The 22,258-nt window shown below is 42.3% G+C and overlaps 1 protein-coding gene across 1 annotated transcript; it reads right to left on the minus strand.

Annotated features, from left to right (window-relative positions):
* Positions 1 to 2,516: 2,516 nt before the first annotated feature.
* Positions 2,517 to 21,950, minus strand: brca2 (BRCA2 DNA repair associated). Its single transcript, XM_017491651.3, has 26 exons — positions 21,794 to 21,950; positions 20,324 to 20,417; positions 19,275 to 19,511; positions 18,111 to 18,201; positions 17,788 to 17,837; positions 17,147 to 17,175; positions 16,920 to 17,037; positions 16,743 to 16,798; positions 16,414 to 16,492; positions 12,173 to 16,297; positions 11,991 to 12,083; positions 10,445 to 10,508; positions 9,981 to 10,357; positions 9,616 to 9,800; positions 9,339 to 9,526; positions 9,094 to 9,264; positions 8,511 to 8,871; positions 8,004 to 8,159; positions 7,603 to 7,750; positions 7,012 to 7,121; positions 6,532 to 6,724; positions 5,937 to 6,103; positions 5,637 to 5,775; positions 3,587 to 3,840; positions 3,197 to 3,328; positions 2,517 to 3,073 (listed from the first exon to the last, which is right to left on the minus strand). The coding sequence occupies exons 2-26, from the start codon at positions 20,355 to 20,357 to the stop codon at positions 2,738 to 2,740; spliced, it is 7,893 nt and encodes a 2,630-aa protein (XP_017347140.2). The 5' UTR covers positions 20,358 to 20,417; positions 21,794 to 21,950; the 3' UTR covers positions 2,517 to 2,737.
* Between the last annotated feature and the right edge of the window lie 308 nt (positions 21,951 to 22,258).

The raw sequence follows: 22,258 nt of genomic DNA on the forward strand, positions 1-22,258 counted from the left end.
TAGCGGTGTTAAAATAAGCAGGGCACCATATCCCCTTTCTCCGAGTCCTGGGAATAGATTTCCCAACACTGTTCTTCATGTATGGTTATGAGATTAATGAATTTTGGGGGTTGAAAAATGAGAAAGCAAAAAGATTTACAGCAGGGTCAGTTCATGGGTCATTCTGCAGGCTCTGCTGTGCCAGACCTCAGGTGGTGGATCTACAAGGTCAACTGTCTGTGAAGCTCATTTTCGCTGAAAGCACGCAAAACCCGGAGAGGAAGTGGTACGACGGCGAGTCGACTGGGGAGCGATTGAAATTAAATAAAGAGAGGGAGTGTAAGCAGCCAGCCCCTGTACTCCAGTGTAAACAGAGCCTGTGCAAGGTCAAGAGCACAGAGCGAAATGGAGGCTTAATCAAAAGCAAATGCAAGAGCTTTATCTTTAAAAACGAGAGCGATTGATTTAGGCAGCAGTCAAATCCAAGATGGCGAATCATCAAATGACGTGCAGGAAGTCATCAGGAAGATATTACTGACGGTTAGTTATTATGTGGCAGAAAATTTTTACGTCCTTACATACTGAACAGATATTCCATCGCCATAGTTACATTAGTCATTTTTTATGATAAAATAGTCGTATTAAAAACAGAGCAACGCTGCAATTACCATCAATGACTTGTAAACTTTTTTTTTTTCCCCTCCTCAACAGTATAAACTTCATGGCTTTATGTCTCAGACTCACATTTTAATCCCACTTGCTTTGTTCTTGAGGGTGAATGAATCAGGCCTGTATTTTATAACAGTTTTATGGCTGCTGTTAAGTGCTCAGGCAATTATTAGATAAGAAACCAAACTTAAATCACAGTTTCGGGTTCTGGCAGGGTTTCACGATAGCCAAGCGACAGTCTTAATTCCGCACAGTGGGGTTGCACAGCGGATAAGGCAACCAGGGGGAGTGTCTGGCAACCGGCTCATTTTAACATTTCAGATTCATTCAGCAGAACCACAGGAGTGAACAGTCAGTGGTAGACTAAGTGCATTGATTAAAGCAGCTTAAAGAGGAATAAAAAATAAATAAATAAATAAATAAAGTGCTTTTTGTAAGTCTGTTAGGGTTTTATTTTTTTTTTTTGAGGGCTCCTATTCTGAGTGAGATTTGAGGTGAAATTCAAAAGGATGTTATTAGTATGTTCTCTATTGCGCATGCTATCTTAGGAAAGGTGTTTTGATAAAAAACGCCTTTAAAACGTGCAGCTTGAAATGACTCGGACGTTGCAGGAAAGTCCATGTGATTAACCTACTCATTTACATTCATTAAAAAAAAATATATATATAGATAGATATTTTACCTCAAAAACCCTAGTGCATGTTGGTGGACAGGACAGCTATTATTACTATTATTATTATTTAATGCTACTTAATAATAAATTTACCGGAAAAAACCCCCCAAAGCCCCACCCACTTGGTTTCTATTGGCTCACAGGACAGAGGCTGATGAAACGGCCTCTGAAATTTTTAGTGGAGAGACACGCAATATTAACTGTTGAAATATTGAAAAACTGAAAAGAACAAATCTGTCCTACATGCCTCATTTCATGGTCACTGTCTGAATCTGACTAGTAATACTTCCAAATTTAAAAAAAAACAAAAAAAAAAACAAACCACACACATTTCAAGGGATCTTCCAAAAAAAAAAAAAAAAAACTGCAGTACTTTCTCATTAGCGGTCACAAGTATTTTCAGAGCTGATCTCAGGCAGACATTTCAGCCAAGTCAACTTTGGAATGTAGAGGATGCGATCATTCACTACAAATGTAGGGTGTTTTTTTTTTTAACCTCTCCTTCTTCTTTCCTTATAACCAAGCAATACACTACTTAGAATAGAATGTCATTTTCTCTAAAATGAGATAACAGATGCTAAACTGAACAACTGCGGAGAGAGGCCAATGGTGGCTGTTAACTGAGACTGTGGACTTCGAACTGACATGCCTGCGGTTTTCGAAGACCGTTTTTGCAGAGGCAGTAGATTATGGGGCTGTTCCTCAATCCTGGAAAAAAAAAAAAAAAAAAAAAAAAAAGAACACATTGCTATATAGAGCAAAGGCTGCTGTAGTGTGGATTCTGTATTTATTTATTTTATTCTTTGTACTAAGCTAAATAGGTTTGAATACCCAACATTTTTTTCCCCCCTGGATAACACTTCCACATCTATCTTGGCACCATTAGGCTTGGCAAAACACTGACCAGCACAAAAGCATCCACATCGAAGCGAATCGATATTCATTCATTTCATTTTCACTAAAAACATACATAAGTACAGCATCCGATTCACTAGTCTGAACAGGTGAATGATTCGTCGTGACAATTTGTTATTAATTGAACTACCTACCGTGTGAGGTCCAGAGACGAATGCATAGGTTTTGCTGCCCCCTAGTGTTTCAATCATGGTAGTAGCACCAAATGTGAATAATTCAATTAAAACTCCGACGCAAGGTTGCTTCACAAGTTTCCCCAGGGGTTGAACGATAAACATACTTAAAAAAATAAACAAACATTTATTATTATTATTATTATTTTTAAGAAACGGGCAAAACGACACAGTAATAAGATTACAGAGAACATCTCTTGTGCAATATTCAAGTCATATCAGTAGTACACAGTATTTAGTAGAAATATATGGACCATATATGGACTATATACAAAGAAAATGGCCACAACACAGGAACAGCATCTTCCTGCTGCCATTCCTGCATCAACTACCTCTTTAGTAGTGTTTGTGTGTTTATCATGGCCAGTTCCTCATCGTTCACCCACTGCTTGTTCTGTGCTGGTGGAGTTAGAACTGTCTGGGGATTACGAGGAGTCTCGCACCTCCTGGGAGGGTTAAAGGTCTTGCTGACTCTGGGAGAACGGACCATTCCCAGAGGAACGAGGGTGGGTGCTGGGTTTTGGAGGCGTGACAGGTATTCCATACCACGCTTCCTTTTCACACTCTTGGGGTCCTTGGTGTCCGAGTTTCCAGTTGCTACAGGGGTTCTTTTGGTCACTGGGGTGAAAGGGGAGAAAACCCGGCTTGTCTGAAGGGGTGTTACCTGGGGATAATGACAAAGTGTGAAATGATACAGGATTTGGCTGTCGGTATCAGGTTAGCGAATCACTGCGCCTTCCTATTGTCCTGCATAATTCATTAACAGTGATGCAATAAATAAACTCACGTTATTTCTGACGCTTGGTTTTGGCCCGGATGGTAAACCTGGAGTTCTTTGGGACTCGCGAGAGTTCGAGAAACCTTCTGGAATCAGGTTCGAGAGCTTCTCTTCAGCAACTATGAAGAAATGCTCATAATCCTGTATGGAAAGCAATCAATGACGAATAAATCCACTGGAGAAAAAAAAAAGTTTCCATTTCAGCATGAAACAAAGCTTCTCATGATTCTAGGCTCCAAAGGAATATACAAACCAACCTTTTCAATCTTGGTTTATACAAACGCTTTTCATTTAATTACTAAAATCTTCAGCTAAGATAAAATCCAAAACAATTCTGAGCTGTTAAACAGAGGTTCTGAAACTGTATATTAACCTGACCGAGAAGTAGAACCTGGTTACCTCAGAAAACGTCTTCAGACGAGAACTAGCTTCCTGTAAGTGGGCTTCTTTAGGGTTTGTAGAGAACAATGCTTGTTCTCCAGCATAAAGGCTGGGGAGTGGGCCAGACTGCTGTCGGAGCTGCAGGTTGCTTACAGTCAGTAGAGCTAATGGCTTTACCAGGTCCTCCAGAGCGAGAAGAGCCAGGCTGCCGCAGAGCCTCACGGAGACAAAGTCAAACTTTTCATCCACAAAGTACAACACAGGAGACGTACCTGCAAATCACAAGAGGGAAATACGTCACTTCGTCATTATACAGCTGGAAATACTGAGGGACTGCAGGTTTGTCTTCTAATTAGGAGGTGTGACAACATAGATTATACAACAGGGAAGCCATGTATATGCTGGGATCTCAGCATTAGCCTAAATTCTTGTAGGGAAATTCATCTGAGTGCGCAAACTGGCCGCTATCTAAAGTTTTTGCTACAATGTATTTATTTATTTATTTATTTATTTTTAAGACGAAGAAGAAACGCGAGCTAAAAAAATGTGAATGTTGATGGCAAAGAAGCTAAGAAGTTGGGCAGTACCTGCAGATAACTGATTAATCAACCGATTTAATATTGATACTGAATGAAAACATAACAAGAATAATACTGCTGAACTTTACTACAAAAACACTGACTGTACCATGAGAATGTTCTGTGCTTTTCATGTATGTGTGTAATGAAAAACCTGCATATTTTATGAAATGAATATGTATATTAACTATTAATAAAGATTAAAATAAATAAAAAATTTGGAGTGTTACCAAAAAGTAGCACTCCAAATAACAAATCAAAATAAAGACATCAAGAATGAATTAAAAAAAAAAAAAACCCCACTTCAAATAACACAACAAAATTGACCGTTTTTATTTCGCCTGTAGAGGCCGCTCTCGTACTGTATAATGACAGCAGAGATGATTTTGGGAAACTTTTCAGGTGGCAGAGCCATAAAAGGCAAAACTAAATTGTGACTTCTTTTATTTAAAGAGTCAGAGAAAAGTCTGACGTTTTTATACGCTTCTTCTTCTTATTATTATCATCTTTACGTTATTTTTTTTATCATAGTTATTAAAAGTGGTAATGTAACAAAGGCTATTTCACATTTTGCATGGTCTTGACCTAACTGCCTGCACTTCATCTGATAGGCCTGTAGGTGGCACTTGGACTTCCTTTAACCAACTATGACGGCTTCATCAAATGGTAAATCAATACAAGATGCAGTACTTGAGTTAGAGGGGGGGAAAAAAAAAAAAAAAACAAAACAAAAAAAACAAAGCAGACTGGCTATGTAGTTTTCAACCGATTTATGATTCATACCGGGAAATTACCACTTTGCTCCGCATTGTCCGATTAAATCTGAGCTTGTTGTGCCACATTGTGAACGGTACATGACAAACGGGCACTGATTATGAATTATGTAATATTTTAAAATATGTAACGTTTTAGACACGAGCAAGACACACTCGTTCTTTATAAATTTGTTCCCCCGTATTGTAGAACAATAATAAAGTGAAACTCTGGAGTAACACAAATGGAGCGATGGGAATTATGCTGAGAAAAAAACCCCAAAATAAATCGAAATAATTGAATATTTTAGCATCTTTAAAGTAGACCCCCATTTTCAGCTAGAATTTACAGAAATGTATTCTTGGAGTTTTCTCACACGATATCTCGAGGAATTTCCCCGAGATGATTTTAAACAGTATTAAAAGGAGTTCACACCGACGCTGGACTCTTATCGGCTGCTTTTCGGAATATTTCGCTCAGAGTCGTCCGTTTAAAAAAAAGATTTTTTTGTAAACGAAATATTAGTTTTCTAATTTCTGTCTACGACACCGACTTCACACGTTTAATCACACGCCTTCAGATCAAAAGCTTTTTAACATCATGAGAAACATTTCAGTCGGGTGTCCACAAACTTTTGACCGTGCGTGTGTATATATAAATAATATATTATGATTAATTAATGACAACGGACTGCACCCAGTTCCACTAACCACGTTGGCAAAAGGAATAAAACAAACCTTGTCTGTCCAAGATGGAGATGACATATCCCACGATGTCGACTTCTCCACATGGAGAGCTGAATCCGGGGCTCTGGAGATCTCTGAATTTCGCTGATTGTCTTGCAGGAAAATGTAGACTTAACCATTCTGGGCAAACCTGTTTCACAGTTACTCTGATATCAGTTCCCATTAAGGACTGAGCAGTCCAAATGTCACGCTTCGATAACACAACGCAATGTACGCTGAGTAACGTAGAGAAAATGTTCTTTCGAATCAAAAGACTAGTATTAATGTAACCTCCCCAGCCCCCAGCTTTACCTCAATGTCCTTAAACTGGGTTTTCTTGGTGGCGGTGAACTGGATATTGGACGTTCCGGAGTGTTTCTTGGTCTCCGATGTGGCCAGATGATAAGCCTTGTATCTGCAGCCCTCTCTCAGTACGGAGCGCAACTCCGCCGAGGGCCGCCAGATATTCAGTGTGTATACTAGAAAATATACACAAATCGGTTGCTTGAATATTAGCCTTAGTGTTTTAACATACAGCATTAAAACCTGATGTGTGAAATGACCAGCAGATCCAAGTGCATGTCCAGTGGTGTCTGGTTAAAACATTTAGGCTAGACCCCGGTGGGTACAGCTAGCTCGTTTGAAACTTGAAATCCAAACAAACGCCATTTTCCCTTTAAAGTTACATCCCGAAGCATATGGCTGAACGCGACATGATTAAGAGGCATGTACAGACGCTTCCTGATTCGCTAGCTGTTGGTTTACGGCGCTTCAGCAGCTACAAAGAAAGATCAGACTTTCTCCTCTGAGGAGGTAAGCGTTACAAAACGTGTTCAGACTTGAAAGGCACTTTTCTTTCGTGTGCAATCGATATTCTGTAGCGTCAGAGAACGGGACAATCGCTCACCACAGCTGCTGTACAAATCATTCGAGTCAGCGATGGAGAGTTTCCAGACGGGAGTAACGTCGCGGTTAGCGCAGCCCCCCTCGGCCTCCTGCGCAGCCTTGTGCACCCGATCCTGTAGCTCAGCTCTCTTCCTTTCGGTTAACGCTCGTCTGTAGCTACTCACAGCTCTCACCTGTTCTGAGCTTAAATGGGGCTGTGCAAGTACACGTGAAAATATAAATACATGATAAAAAAAAGACTGTACAGTGGAAGCTCTTCACACAGTATGTGGTTTATTGACATTTTAAATGAACTGTTGTGTGACGTGTGTGTGTGTGTGTGGTGAGAAAATGGCTACGGTCCATGCTGAATTGAACGTGACTACAACCGATTCTCTTCGAAGGGCAACACCCCTTCACAGTGCAAACCCAGAACTGCGTGAACCGCGAAAAGTGGTGTTTCTAAGAGGTCGGTTATAAAAAATTTGATTACGTGCTTTACCTCAACAAAAGCTGGATCACTCTCCATTGCTTCATGAAGCTCCTCCCCTTCCTGCAGGTTCTTAATCTCATGGAGAGTAAAACTTCTGCATCTCCAGGTTTTCTTCTTTTCTGTAAATGCACATACTGAATAATAATAATAATGATAATAAAAAAAAATCTTCAATAAAAGCACCTTAAGGCCTGTACCCTAAAGAAATCACGTCACATCAAGGTCTGAAGTTTAGGTCAGATGAACGGCAGTTCCGCAAAATAGTTGAGCGCGAGCCGCGGTTAGTCACGCGGCTTCAGATGCACAAAAATGATGTGTTATAATTATAAATAAAATGATATTAAATTTATTGAAAGTCACCCTATGAAGAGGCACCAGAGCAGCTGTAATGTGTTTTTTTTTTTTTTTTGAAGTTCAATACAGGATACTGAATGCAGTTAGACTGAGACGTCTAGCTCAAAGAGGACTGGGAATTTTATAAAAATAAATACATTTTTTAAAAATGCAGTCATTATTCCTAGCCTAGCAGCGAGCACCCCAGTCTGATGCTGTGGCATACAAAGTCAACAATAAGTGGTCCCAATTTTAGTAAGATCATACCTTCTTCCTCTTTCTCAATCTGGGCTTGTATTTTGGAGAAGAGGAACTCCATGGTCTTCTGTTTGGTGCTGCTGTAGCGTGCAGCCTCTCTGTCTTCGGCTCGCTCGTTGCGAAACACAAAGACCGGACCTGGCTTCTTCTCCATCCACTGTTTAATAAGACAACGTTAACGGCCAGAATGAAAGAGAATACGGACGATCCGGGTCTTCAATATCGAATCATCAGGGGCGATATTGGTATGAAATACTAAATCGGTATCGGATTGGGTTTTTATGTAGTGAACGATGTCGGTGAACGACGTGACTGTGACAAACTGAACAGCAAATTGCGAAATGGGACCAGAGGAAAAAAACAAACAAAACAACACACACACACACACACACACACACACACACACACACCTGCGCTGGGTAAATCCGCAACACGATGATGTCCACACAGCTCACCACTCCTCCATTAGCATACAGTGATGAAAGCAACAGAGGAAAGGGTCGAGGGTCTTTATGGAAGCCAAGCTTGGTGTCCCAGCGAGCTCGTCTTGTACTGTTGGCTGAAATCTTTTTTAAAAAAAGAAAGAAAAACAACACAATAAAACTTTTTTTAAACCACTTCTTCGCCCCACACTGTATGGTATGGGGAAGGTTCCAGGCCGAATTAAATGCTGACTTGAAGTGAATGTAATTTCAAATCGCACGCATTTCACTTTCATCGCTACGTTACAGACATGCCGCACGGAAACGCAATCGAATGTCCGATCACAGCCCTAAGCTTGGACGGTGCCATGATAACGCAGAAGGGGAAAAGGGCCTGAAAGTGTCGCCGTGGTTTTCTGTGGCTGTGTATATGGCGTGTTCTTCATAACACACAACCCTATTATTTATTTATTCTGAAAGAAAATGTTGCCTCACCTTGAGCATGAGTGAATCAGGAGCCTCTAGAGGAGGACAGGCGTCCTGAGAGCCGATCAGCTCCGCTCCGTGGATCAAAAGTTTCACGCCCACTCTGAGACGGCCCTTTCGCAGCATGGCAGACAGAGGAGCATCCAGCAGCGCTTTAATGGAATACCAGCCGTCGGTAAGCCAAACGACCGCAGCAGGCGACTCGGGTTTTGGACGTGCGGGGTCGGCGGCCTCCTCTGACCTGACTGGACTGTGCTCGCGTTTGGCGATTCCACACACACAGAGCACTATGGTCTTGGCTGGGGTGTCGTCTCTCTCCGTAATCTTCTTCAGGGCTGATCTTCGACTGTGGTCCACCTCAACGTCGTACCTGAAAAGAATAAACGACTTCCCAATAACTCCGATCTTCCCGCATTTAATCAGTAAAACATGAAAAGCTGAATAGCTATTATCGAACTTCCAGGTCAAAGATTTGTATCAAAGTGTTCACCTGGCCGGAAATCTGGAATTAAAAAGACGGGACTGTACTCGGCAACATACAAACGATATACATGTATAGTGTATAAACGCACAGCAGAAAATACTATAATACCTGAGTTTGAGCTGCAGGAGCACCTGCTCTGGAGTGAGACACCGACCACCCATCACTTCAGGGAAGGCCCTTTCCATGGAGGCTTGTTTCCACACGACCCACCGATAGTGGTTATACACCCATGCTTCACTGATCAGTTTGGGGTCGACACCAGGAGTATCACACAAGGCTCTGCCAAAGAACAAAGTTCCAGCTACGTAACTCAGGAGACGCTAAATATGAACAGAGATCCCCCACTCGCTTACCTGTAGAACTCCTCTTTACCCAGCATTCCCCTGTGATCTGGAATCAGCCACCCTCCATCAGCCAGCTGAACCCCTCCGGTCTCTTCGAGAGCCTCACGTTTGAAAAACTCATCGCAGCTGAATCGGAACGACTCGGCATTCTCGCTGGTTGTCTGGGACACTTTGAAGGATACACCATGCTGATAGAGCTGAAAGAGAGGGGGGGGAGGGGGGGCTTGGTAGTGGTTAAAACAGGTTAAAAACATACTATAAAGACATACAGAAGAACAAAATGTACCTGTTCTACTGTGTGTAGCTCAGGACACTTGTATCCTACAGCCTCTTTCAGGGAAACTCTGCTCACTCCGGACGTCTTAGCCAGATAAAACGTGCCAGGCAGAGGTCGAACTCTCTGGCGGGTCTTTTTCCTGATTCTCATGTTCTGCACGTCTTGCGCTAACTCCAAGGAGTGCTGCCAAATAACTTTAATAAGCAAAACGAGACTTAGATGAGAACAAGATCAAAACGAATGAACGAACAAACATTGAGGTGCCAACATTGCAAAACATGAAAATCTTAGCAGGCAGGAAGAATACCAAAAACTACAGTGTATTTGTTTTTTTTTGTTGTTCGTAGTATGACTTTTAAAATCGACTTGCCTACCTTTTGTTTCACAAGGATCAGTGGTGTGATTCTCCAACATCCCCTCTCTCTCGGTTTCCGCCGCTGCTTTCCCGTCCTCTGCTTTCCCGCCCGAGTGATTCCTGCCGATTTCACAACTAGAGCTTGTGACGGCTGCGGAATCGCCAGAAATCTGCGGTGAATCCTTAACCTTCACACAAACGCTACCTGACGCATCTTTCTTTTTAATGGGAGGAACAAATGCACTGGGAACCTGGGCCACAGCTGTAGGAAGACAGTTTTTAGGCATCTCAACCTGAAGATTTTTTCGAAATGGGGGCATAAACACTGGAGCCTTGGAGTCTGACGGTCTCCTTTTTTGGTGATCCAAGTCGGATGAGGTTTGGTCCACAACATTCCTGTAAGTCAAAACAACTGTTCGTTTTAATTCTAAAGGCGGGGTTTTATTCCCCCCTGAAAAATCACGTCTACATTGTGTTGCATACCTGGATGGATAAGTGATATTGGGCTTGAAGTTGTATTTGGAGACTCTTCTGTCTCTCAGTGTGCCTGTAAACATGAGGCCACATGTATATAAGAAGCAGGTTAGATTAATTAAGGAATGAAACACTTGGTGGCATGCTGTTATAGGAAAATAAGCAGCAACGAAGTGGTGTGGCTCAATGCAAACCTACATCCCAAAGTTGACGATTTTCCACTAACAGCAAGATCCAGAATTTTTTCCTAGCAAATTTCCAATGATATACACATCAAATTTGGCTCTTAAATATACATACCCCTTGCAGAATCTGCAAAATGTTAATAATTAAAAAAAATAAAATAAAATAAAATAATAAAAAAAGTGGAAGAGCGGCCTCTAGAGGCGAAATAAAAACTAGCACTGAAATTTAGTTGTGTTATTTGAAGTGTTTTTTGATTCATTTTGGATCTTTCTGTTTTTATTTGGAGTGTTACTTTTTGGTTCAGTTTAGATGTATATCTTTTTACGTCAATATTTCAGTTAAAAAAAGTACAGTACATTTTCATGGTACAGTCAGTACTGTTTATTTTTGTATTAAAGTTCAGCGATATTTTACTTTGAGTGTTATGTTGTCATTCGGTATCAATTTGAAAAAATATCGGTTGATTAATCGTTTATCCACAGGTACCGTCCAACTTGCTTATCGGTAAAATCCGCTATTGGTCGACCTTTACTTCCAAGTGCAGTCAGAGATTCAACTGCACAATAAAAACAATCTAAACCTCTCCCCGTAACGATTTATGAACATTTGAATGGGGCATTGGGGGCATATCTATAAAATTACTGACAAGAGGGCGATCCAAAACATTTCAGGCCGGAAGGCATTTATTTATTTTTCCATACACGTTCAAAAGTTTACACCCCCTGCCTCTTAATGCATCGTGTTGCCTTCTTGAGCATCAGTGAATGTTTGCACCTTTTGTAATAGTTGTGTACGAGTCCCTCGGTTGTCCACAGTGTGAAATGGATCTCAAAATCATATAATCAAATCCCTACTTGAAAGTGATGCCAGGACTGTCCTTGCTAATGGGAACTCTAGTTAGCAGGCTAACTCTCGTTGAACCACGATGACATTTGAGGGCGGAGCTTTTTGATCAGGCGCAATGAGTAAATAAAATAATAAGAATCTTGAAAAGGTTCTACATAAGTGTTGGTTTGATTGAAAAGGGTTTGCAGTAATCAGGCGTGGTTGTGTCTAGTCCAGCTGAACCCCATTATGAATGCAGTTTCACAGATTTGTGGAAACAATTTAGTACGAGACACACAAAAACAGAAGAAATCACGGCGGTGGTTCACAGCGCCGTACAAGTCCCCGTGGATGAGTTGTTACTATAGAAACGATAACATGATTGAATGAGTGCACTACTATCAGAGCTGCTGTTCCATGAAAATGAATTAACCAATCAGCGTTTGAGATTTCAGCAGTGCTGTAGTATAATAAGGAGAAGAAGAAGAAGAAGAAGAAGAAGAAGAAGAAAAAAAAAAGGTAATGCTCATTTTCCAACACTAACCATTGGGGCTGCTTTTCACTGGAGCGCAGGCTGTCCTGTCTTCCGAGATCCGGTCGAACTCTGACACAAGTCTTCTCTTCAAAGGGGGTTGACCTGAATACCATTCAAACTTGCATTAGTAGTGCGGAACAGCAATACAAACGTTCTCCTGCCTAAAATCAAGAGCTTGGAAAAGGTCTTACCTGTCAAACTCTTGTCGTCTGAGGTCCGTTTTCGTATTCCTGCGTTCACCTCCAAGCATCCCTCCTGAAGCACGGCAGGCCTTTGCCTAATCCCAGTGTCCGAGCTACTCGACAAACCGTCCTCGTTGAGCTCATCCTCTAAAAGTGCTTTAGTGCAAGCCATCGCTTCTTGCTCGAAATATTTTCGCTGGGTTACAGTGCATCCATCAAGATTTAAAGAATGGCGGCTCAGCAGGGAAGGATTATCCCGTGTGGCCTGTGACGGGAGAGATGGACTGGTGGCTTTGGTGTTTGGCACAGCTGCTGTTTTGTCAATATTTGCAAACGGACCCCCACTGGTAACTCTGCACTGTCCGTTAGGAACTGATTGTGCATCGCAATCTCTAAACATCTCAAAAGCTGCCGCGAGGGCCGATTCCGACACGCTAACGCCTTTTCCGCCAGCTGTGCTAAAACCGCAAGTTCCTGATCCTAAGCGATCAGCCTTTGGGCCTCCGTTCATCGTGTCCTCGTATCTCCCTGCAGATTTTCCAGCGTTAGCTGGAACGCTTTCCGTCGTATCACTTAAAGCTTCGCGATTACGGCTTTCACGTTGCCTGGTTTGTACGGTTAACGGGCTCTCAACTGAAACGTCGTCACAACTAACAGACTCGTCTTTACTTTCATTCAGCTCCCTTTCTGACACTGCAATGTGCTTCTTACTGGCGGCGTTGAAAGGTAATCTTATACGCTCAGGACTTGCCGCTGATGTCTTTGCAGCTGATGAATTACAGGGATCAGGTCCTAATCCATCCACGTCACAGTCAGTAAAAAGACTCTGTGCTTTCTGGAGGGCTTTCTCAGAAATGGCAACTTTCCTTCCACTCGCAGTAGTAAAGCCGCAGGTTTTTCCCGTCTCGTTTCTGGAAGTATTCTTCTCTTCTGATATTTCCAATCTCCTTTCACCAGGTGAAGCAGCATTTGAATAATCGAACATAGCTTTAACTCTCTGAAGTGCTTCGGCTGAAACGGACACCACAGCACCACTTGCTGTACTGAAACCACAGCCAGATGGTGCTTGAAGAGTCTCCGTGGAGGTTTTAGTGAATTTCCTTTGGACATATTTATTCAAATCTGTGGAGTCTTTCTTTAACGTCTCTTTGTTCAGACTGTCTATTCCTGGCAAGCGCACCGCGTTTCCCGCAACCGCCTCGAAGCCACAGTCATCCATCACACTTGTGTCGTCTCCTTTTACTTGAGAAATATCCATGCGATCAGGATCACGATTTTGAAAGAACGTCTTGGCTTTCATAAATGCTTTTTCAGAAAAGCTCACTCCTTTACCACTTGCCATCTTGAATCCGCCAACTAACGCGTGCTGGCCTGCATCTCCTCCGACATCCGGTTTTGTATTCTCTTCCGTTGACTTGGTTTCATCCGGGCTTCTCGGGCTGTCATCGAGATCTTTGAAAATGGGTTTTGATTTCTGAATCGCGCTCGCCGAGACAGACGCTCCTTTGTCGCTGGCCGTTTTAAACCCGTTACCGTCCACGGACCGAGGACTCGGAGGACTCGTTGCCTGTTTTATCTCAGGGCTGTTTTCAAAAGGGTGTTCTTTCCCACCTTTTGGTAAAGATCCATCGGACGTCTTTGGATCATGAAGTACATCTTCCAACACGTTAGAAGAATTTTGGACTGAAGTCCAAGTGGTGGCTGTGGTTTTTGCGGGGGAATTATCGTGCTTGGTTTCTTTGTCATTTGCAAGTTCGTTTAGGAGTTTCTTTGCATTTTGAAGAGCTTTTTCTGAGACCTTTACTTCCTTTCCTGCAGCAGTAGTAAATCCAAAGTTGCCCATTAAATCTGGTTTCTCTACTACAGTTCCTTGTGCTTCCAGATTTTCTTCGCACGTTTCAGCGTCTTTCGTTATCGAGCTTGCGTTTCCGTTACACAGATTTGACCTTGGCTTTAGTTCAAGCACAGATTCCATGGCAATGTCCTGGTGGTCACTTGACTGTCTTTGCTTTTGTTTAACCAGATCTGCTTTGTCACTCTGGAGACCAAAGTGTCCTTCGGTGGACTCTATATCTGCAAAAAGGCTTCTTGCCTTGCTCAGACATTTCTCCGAGACGGTCACAGCATTTCCCTTTGCAGTTTTAAAGCCAGAACAAAAAGACTTTTCTTGCAGACTCTCATCGGCCATATTTGGCATTTCCCATGGAACACGGCATGACTTCCTAGCGTTTATACTTTGAACAGCCACGTCTCCGTTCGTCAGACTGTTTGGGACCGAAGCAGGCGTGTCTGATGTCTGACGCACGTCCTTGGGCTGATGTTTGTTCGACACCTGCTTTACAGTTAAATCGCAGTTAAAACTATCATCAAAGTCAATACCAGCGAGTAGCTCAGGGTCCCACTCTCTCTCAAACGGCATGCTATCTGGACACTTTGAGCCAATCTTTGTGGGTTTAAACTGTGTAAACTCGTCCTGGCTGCCGGTCTCTTCCAACATGATGCACAGCTCCGTCACATCCGCTCTTTGCGAAGCGGTCAAAGACGAACCGCCGTGGCCGTCACCAGTGGAACGTCGTGAAGGTTTAGACGGCCTGGCATCTTTTACATCGCAGACCTGCGGCTCGTTACTCGACGGACACGGATCGAACGTCTCTTCCTCCGACTCCGTGAGCACGTCTTTGGCTTTCTCGAGGTTCGCACATGAGACTGTGACACTTTTGTTAGATGCCGTGTTGAAGCCAGATTCGTTTGTTTGGCACATGAACGTGCTAGGAACATTCTCTGCGGCTGCCTCGGACCTTAAGACGCTTCCGTCGGAGGTCTCTCTTCCGGCTTCACCGTATCCACGGTGATAGTGTTCCGAAAGCGATTTCTCTAGGGCAGCGTCTGCTGTAAAAGGTTTGTAAGATTTGTACTGTTTTGTACCTGCTTTCATTGCTTCGGTTACACTTGAAGCGCCCGTGCATGTCGTATGCTCTACGGATTCGTCTAATGCTGCTTTAGCTTTCATTACAGCTTCAAGAGGTATTGCGATAATCTTATTATTTGCCGTTTTAAAACCGGAATGAATATGTTCAGTGTCGCTACGTGATGGAGTTTCCAGGCTAAAACCAGAACAAACTGTCGGATAGCCACTGTCACGGTTCGTGCTCTCGACAGACTGCGTGTTTGTTAAACGGATCATTTCTGCTTCCTGGTGCTCGGCGAGGCCTTCACAACGTACCACAGATTCTGTTTCACGCCGCACTTCGCTCATTTCTATCGTTGCGCAAGCCGGCGTTAAGACACCGTCGTGGCTGCTCTGTGCACTTCTGGGTGGTGAGTTTAACAAGTTCGCTTCCTGACTGAAATCCTCTGCGAACGCTTGGCAAAGCTGGGTCGTATCAAGGTCATGATCCATGTTAAGACTCGCAGGACGATCCCGCTCGAGAAAACTCGTACCAGTCACGCTGGGCGTTCTCTTACTTTCCGAATGTTGCACTCGATACACGAACTTCCTGGGTTTTCTTGAGAAGGTAAGTCCTGGAGACGAGTCCGATAAACAACTTCGCCCTTGAGACTTCTCGTGGCACGAATCGGGAGAGAACCTCTGTCGCTCGGAAGGGCGTGAGGAGGACTGTCCGGGCTGCTCGGTACGCTCGCTTTCGACTAAGGAGTCTACATGAGGACTCGTGTGTTTACTTGATAGTTCAGAGATACACTTAGAGTCCGGGACGTCGGATAAACTCAGAGGCGTCCACTGTGTGAAATCCTTATTATTATTATTATTATTAAGCTGATTTGAAAATAGAGGGGACTTTAAACTTGCGACAGCAGTGCCGGTGTCTGGCTTCGATGCCGATACACAACCTGTAGCGCAATCTAGCGTCAGAGGATTTGACTTTACGTCCTTAGAGACGCCGTTCACTCTCTTTTTTCTTTCCATGGTTTTAACCCTTCGCAGGGCTGAGCTGCTGTTCGTGAACAAGAAGGACAGCACGTCCTCGGCGCCGTTAAGCACCCTCTCCACTGTGTTCCGCACGTTGTCGTCCTTTATCGCGTCCGGTACCGTCTGCTTCCAAATGCCTTCTATATCGTCAGAGGATGAATCAGATTTTTGCTCTTCTGCCTGGACATTCCCATCCGTTAGTGTGTCTGTGGGAAAAGGTCCAGGTCGAAATGTACTATTTCTGCTTTCGAAATGAGTTCCTCACAACACATACATAATAATCGTATACACACACACACACACACACACACACACGACTAACCGTTGTGTTGTGCATTGGATGTACACGCGGATGTTGATTCCGTGCCTTTTGAGAGTGATGGAAACAGCTTTCGTACAATCTGTATAGAAAGACAGAGAGAGAGATTGTAATAAAATCCACTTCTTTTTCCTCTCGTAGTCCGTCACCCCGTGTTCGCACGCGACCGGCGACCGTTCATGAGCGATTTCACCGACCGCAGCAAACTACACCGGGGTTTTCTCAACTCGACGCAAATCAGATGATTCCCACAACCCCCTTTAAAAGTGAATCTGAGACGACAATAAAGGAAAATCAATCCCAGATTAAAAAGTGATTTATTTTCTACTTACAATGACTTCTTTGTCCCTGAGGAAACTTCCTGGTGAAGACTGGCCTTCCGTTTTGGCTGAGGAAGGCAAAATACAATGATGTTAATATAACGATTTGGGGGGGGCGGGATTTATTATTTTTTTTTTTTCGTAACATAAGTTTATTCAAACGTTATTTAACATAATGGTTATACTTACACAAAATAACCGTGGGGGTCAACGCTGATGGTGTGTTAAAGGAACTGCTCCAAGATAGATCGGGATTTAACTGAGCCCCGAGGCTCTCGCAGATGCGCTGTGCGGACGACGCTTGTGTCTAAGACGACGTTTGAGGAGTTCGACACGATTCGGTTTTACAAGAATTTTTAAAAAAGTATATTCAGATTAGAACACAGATGGAAATATAATACAAGAGTGTGTCTTACTGTTAATCCCGTCGGTGTGTCAAGTAGATCTGGAACGATGAACACATAAAAAAGAAGAAATACACGACGTTAAGACTACTATTGGAGTACTTGAATATTAAAAATAATCAACGTGAACACTTTTTTTTTTTTTTGATGAACTCCTACTCGTGTTCTCTCTCTGAAAATTTACAAAGAGCTTACAACCAAGACTCCTTCCGTAAACGTTAAACAAATGTCTCCTAACAAAACAAATGAATAAATAAATAAAAATCGATGAATTATTAACGTTAGACACATTAAACGACATGTGGTATAAATCATTTATTTACAGGGAGCGCCGTAGAAATCAAAATCAAGCAAAAGCCCGAGGAGCTTGAGATTTTTACCGCAGGTTTGGGCCAAGACGTTTTCACATGCATCGAGAAAACGGTCTCATTTACCGGCAAACATCGCCGCGAAAGACAATCGCTGTGCAAAACAATCTCATGCATTTGCAAGTTCACCGATTTATCTCCGCACAAAAAAAGCAAAGAAAACAAACAAACAGAAAAAAAAAAAAAAACACCGCAAGTTGCAGCTGCAGGAAAATACATTTTAATATATAGAAACGGCTACGCACAAAAATATATCCATATTCCATCAGTAGCCTTGTTTCTTACCCAAGGATGCGCCAGTCTTTAGTGATCCCCAGTCTTTCTCAAACCGCTGGCTAGAGAAACAGAAATTCCTCGTATTTATACCTTAAACATGAAATGTAAACATTTACACCCCGGGGTGGAGAAATCAGACGCCCGGGCGCCACGATTCTGATATCTGCTGTGTGGAGCGAAGAGAAAACACCACAGCTCATAACCAAACTCTGGCCAACGACTTGTTCGTGGGTTTTTTTTTTTTTAAAGACAACAAATATTGCAGTACATTCGAAAGTTTCTTAGAAAAGTACTTATTATTTGAAAGTAATTATCAGGGCCAGGTTAGTTACCTGTCTTTAGCTAAGCCGAACAGACACGGGCTCGACTCCGCACCGGGTGGAACAGGAAACAAGTTCTGCAGCCCTGGGATTGAGGTTGAGGCTGGTTACAAAAGAGCAAAAAAACATCTCTCTCAAGCTCAATAAAACAATGATCTCCAAAAAAAACAAACAAAAAGAGTTTGATGATAGAAATATATTTTTACTTACTTAGTAAAATAATGAAATAATAAAACAAATCAGCAGCAAACAAAAGAAAACCCTGGTTCAGTATGATATCTGAACTTAAATCAGCTGCTCTGTAACGGTGTAAACTCTACAGAATGTCGTGTAGGAAATTCCCAGGAAATCAGCAGCTCCTGAAACACTCAAACCAGCGCATCTGGCCACGGTTCCGGTCCCTCAGATCACACCTCTCCACATACTGATGTCTGATGTGAACATGACGCTCTTCACCTGTATCTGCGTGACTGCTCTGCAACTGCATGAATGTGCAGGTGTACGGGTGTTCTTAATGCACATGACAGAAAGAAAGAAAGAAAGAAAGAAAGAAAGAAAGAAAGAGAGAGAAAGAAAAAGATAGAGAGAAAGAAAGAGAAAGAAAGAAAGAGAGAGAGAAAGAAAAAGATGGAGAGAAAGAAAGAGAAAGAAAGAAAGAAAGAGAGAAAGAAAAAGATGGAGAGAAAGAAAGAGAAAGAAAGAAAGAAAGAGAGAGAGAGAAAGAAAAAGATGGAGAGAAAGAAAGAGAAAGAAAGAAAGAAAGAAAAAGATAGAGAGAAAGAGAATGAAAGAGAGGAAGATAGAGAGAAAGAGAAAGAAAGAAAGATAGAGAGAGAGAAAGAAAAAGATGGAGAGAAAGAAAGAAAGAAAAAGATAGAGAGAAAGAGAAAGAAAGAGAGGAAGATAGAGAGAAAGAGAAAGAAAGAGAGGAAGATAGAGAGAAAGAAAGAGAAAGAAAGAAAAAAGAAAGAGAGAGAGAAAGATAGAGAGAGAAAGACAGCAAGAAAGATAGAGAGAGAGAGAGAGAGAGAGAGAGAGAGAGAGAGAGAGAGAGAGAGAGAGAGAGAGAAAGAGAGGAAGATAGAGAGAGTGAAAGAAAGATAGAGAGAGAGAAAGAAAGAAAGAAAGAGAGAAAGACAAAACAAAATGAAATTTTTTGTAAAAAGATTCCCCTACCTGTATCGGGAGATTCTTCGAGACCTGACGCAGCAGAATGTGGTCTTCTACACCTAAATATTCTGGGTGTTGAACACATCTGACTGTCCGAGACCGGCGTCTTAGCCGGAGCGCTGAAAACGGCGTTGTCCTTATGTGCCGAGGCGTCGTGTTCAACGACGGTGGAGTCATCGCGTCCGTTTTCAGAGGCTCTCACAGTCAACTCCTCAAACCAGCCCGAGTTTAGAGGCCCGAGCTCTTCAATTAAAACGTTCAAGTTAAAGGACATTCTGCGATGGTAAAATAAACTGGAACATAAACTATTAGGGGTGTAACGATGCATTGTAGACATCAGCGCTCCATTAATTCCGTATATAATGCAATTGCACTGTTTGAGCTCCAGACGTCCCAATCTGCGCATCCCACGGAGTTAGAATATACAGAGAGCTACAGAGATCCAGACGGACGGATCGCTCCGGATCACAAAGACCAACACGTTATAGGTTACATCATTACACGATCTCGTTATAACCGTTAAAAAGAGCTCTTCGGGACCTTTCAAACAACTCCGGCCCCACGCCTCAGTGATCTACGCTGCTCAAGAAAGAGGCCGCAGGGGACGGGCGTTTTAGCCGACTTTGGAGCTTTAATTCCAGTTAAAAAGACGCACGTCTCAGTCGCTGCTGCAGAGCTCGTTATGTTTCAATCGATCCTTTTCCCCGGGTGACTTTGTTTACTCAATCAAATTTTTTAGGAGATTTTATAAATGTATTCATTTCTTTTAAGGATATGGTAAACATGAAGTACCTTCACCTGTTTACAATATTCAACCTCTCTTCGTAGCGATACTGAATTTATTTACTTTCATACAGCACGTTGTTTATGATTTAGAAATAAATAATAATAATAATAATAATAATAATAATAATAATAATAATAATAATAATAATTTCTTTATTAAAACTTTGTTCAAAATATTCAGAGAATCGAATCGAATCGTGAAACCGGTACCGTGACCCGAAGCGTGACCGGAGGCGGTCATTAAACCTTTACAGACTATGCATAGGCACCTGTTTCGATTTGATGGAAGAAGCCGTCAAACATTTCGACCCGTGTTTGTTAGCGTGACGTCGGAGATGAAGACGAGCTGGCCTCTCAAGACAGCTGAAAAAAGAGAAGAAAGAAAAAAAAAAAAAAAAAGGAAAATTAGCGTAAAAGAAGTAGTAGTCACAGATCTGAACCCTGGTGTGAATTTCAGTTTCAATTCATCGAGATCGTTAAGGTTTCCTTTAAACATATACGAGATTGTATGAATTTACCGTACCGACTTGTTTTTCCTAATGGTGACTGCAAATCGGAAGAAAGAAAAAAAAAACGCAAACCCCCCCCCACACACACACACACTTCTGTACATGAAAGCAATAAAACACTTGGGCGCGTAAATAATCAAAGCCACTGTGAAGTGATCTGATCCACCCTGAAGGTGACCGCTTTCCTCGAACAGTACGATCTGGTGTTTTATTCTTTTCTTTTTTTTAATTAAATCAATCAAACGACGACACGTTATCCTTTCTACCCATTTACAGCTACTATAAAGTCCCCGTGAAGTGCCTTGAAACGTGCAGCGTTACCCATTATTTCATGTGTTGACGCAATTTCCATTCAAACAGGAAGTCGGGGCGGGACATAGACTGGCTCCGCCCTCCTTTTAAATAGCCAATAGTGTTTCGCAGACGTATTGCACGTGCATAACTTTAACCGTTACTTCGTGATGTTCTACCGTAACCGTCGACTACGGGAGAATAGCTGGTTTTCCGTAGTCGTTCCAACGTGACGTAAGGACTCTTCAGATTTGAAACATCTGATTAGACAGAAAATCTGATGAGAAGTGCAGAATGATGTCATCAAAATTGCTGAGTGAGAGAGACACTGTATATTTTGAATGTGTTTATCTTCTAAACGTGGATTATTTTCATTGTTTTGGCACGCACTAGCTTATAGATAACCTTAAGTCAGACATATTTATGCTAAAAGCCACAAAACAAGTTAGTTCCCATTATCACTTACATTACAGCAGCTATAAAGGTGTCATTCCTTCACCGGCCTCAACCAATGAAAACACGAATATGCAAATGAACCTGTGACGACATCAAGCGACTTCCCGACTACCCCTCAAAAGACTTGACAACACTGCAGTATTTTCCTAGCTGTCGTATAAACTGCGCTGCTTTACTCAGATTTTGTTTGTTTGTTTGTTTGTTTTTCCGATTTTGTTTTTCACTTTTCTGATGAAGTTTCCTCAGAGTCTTAATCCACCAAAACAAACTCCACACCACAACATGACGAGCTAGAAGGAGACTAGATTTCTACACATTATCACAAGAGTATGAAGGTTAATAAATAATGTCACGACAAATCGGTTTAAAATCCTGACAGGAAACTTGAGCGGAACCTGCTAGCTAGCTGGCTAACTCTTCACTTCGCCAATAAACCTGTTCACAACTGAAATGAGTCATAATTGTAATAAAGTTGTACTTTACCGTCAGCCAAACATATCGGCATCGTTTTATAACCCGCTGACATCTGTCAAAGTGATTCCTAATGCCTTTTGCTAGCATTAGCTTTTAGCTATTAATCCAAGCTTGTCAGGACACATTAAAAATTGCCGCCTCTGCATGTGTGTCCACTGATTTAACAAACCCCGCTAGCTGTGTCCCAAATAACGCCACGCCCCCTACTTAGGTACACTACGAAGGTCATGGGGGAAAAAAGACTAGTACATACTACTTAGGGCACTTATCTGGACATAGGAACACAGCCAGCATCCCTCGGTGAAAAAATGGCGTAAACACCCAATCAAATGTAAGTATTGGTGTAAAGAGGCGGGCTTACAACGAACACGGACCAATCAGCTTCAGCCCTAGCTTCCGTCCCAGAGCGGAACGTTCTGTAGAGGTTCCTGAAGATCAAGTTAGATAATAGTTGAATAAAATATTAAACATTAT

The sequence above is a fragment of the Ictalurus punctatus genome, chromosome 17, assembly GCF_001660625.3.
Source record: "Ictalurus punctatus breed USDA103 chromosome 17, Coco_2.0, whole genome shotgun sequence".
In the NCBI taxonomy this organism is placed as follows: domain Eukaryota; kingdom Metazoa; phylum Chordata; class Actinopteri; order Siluriformes; family Ictaluridae; genus Ictalurus; species Ictalurus punctatus.

Bases quoted from the DNA above. Each gene is read 5' to 3' on its own strand.
- brca2 (XM_017491651.3), bottom strand. From the start codon at position 20,357: ATGTTTGACGGCTTCTTCCATCAAATCGAAACAG. The intron at 10,358-10,444 runs GTATGCAACACA...TTTGACTTACAG, and splicing joins AATATCACTTATCCATCCAG to GAATGTTGTGGACCAAACCT. The intron at 9,527-9,615 runs GTACATTTTGTT...CCTCTCTTTCAG, and splicing joins AGCTACACACAGTAGAACAG to CTCTATCAGCATGGTGTATC.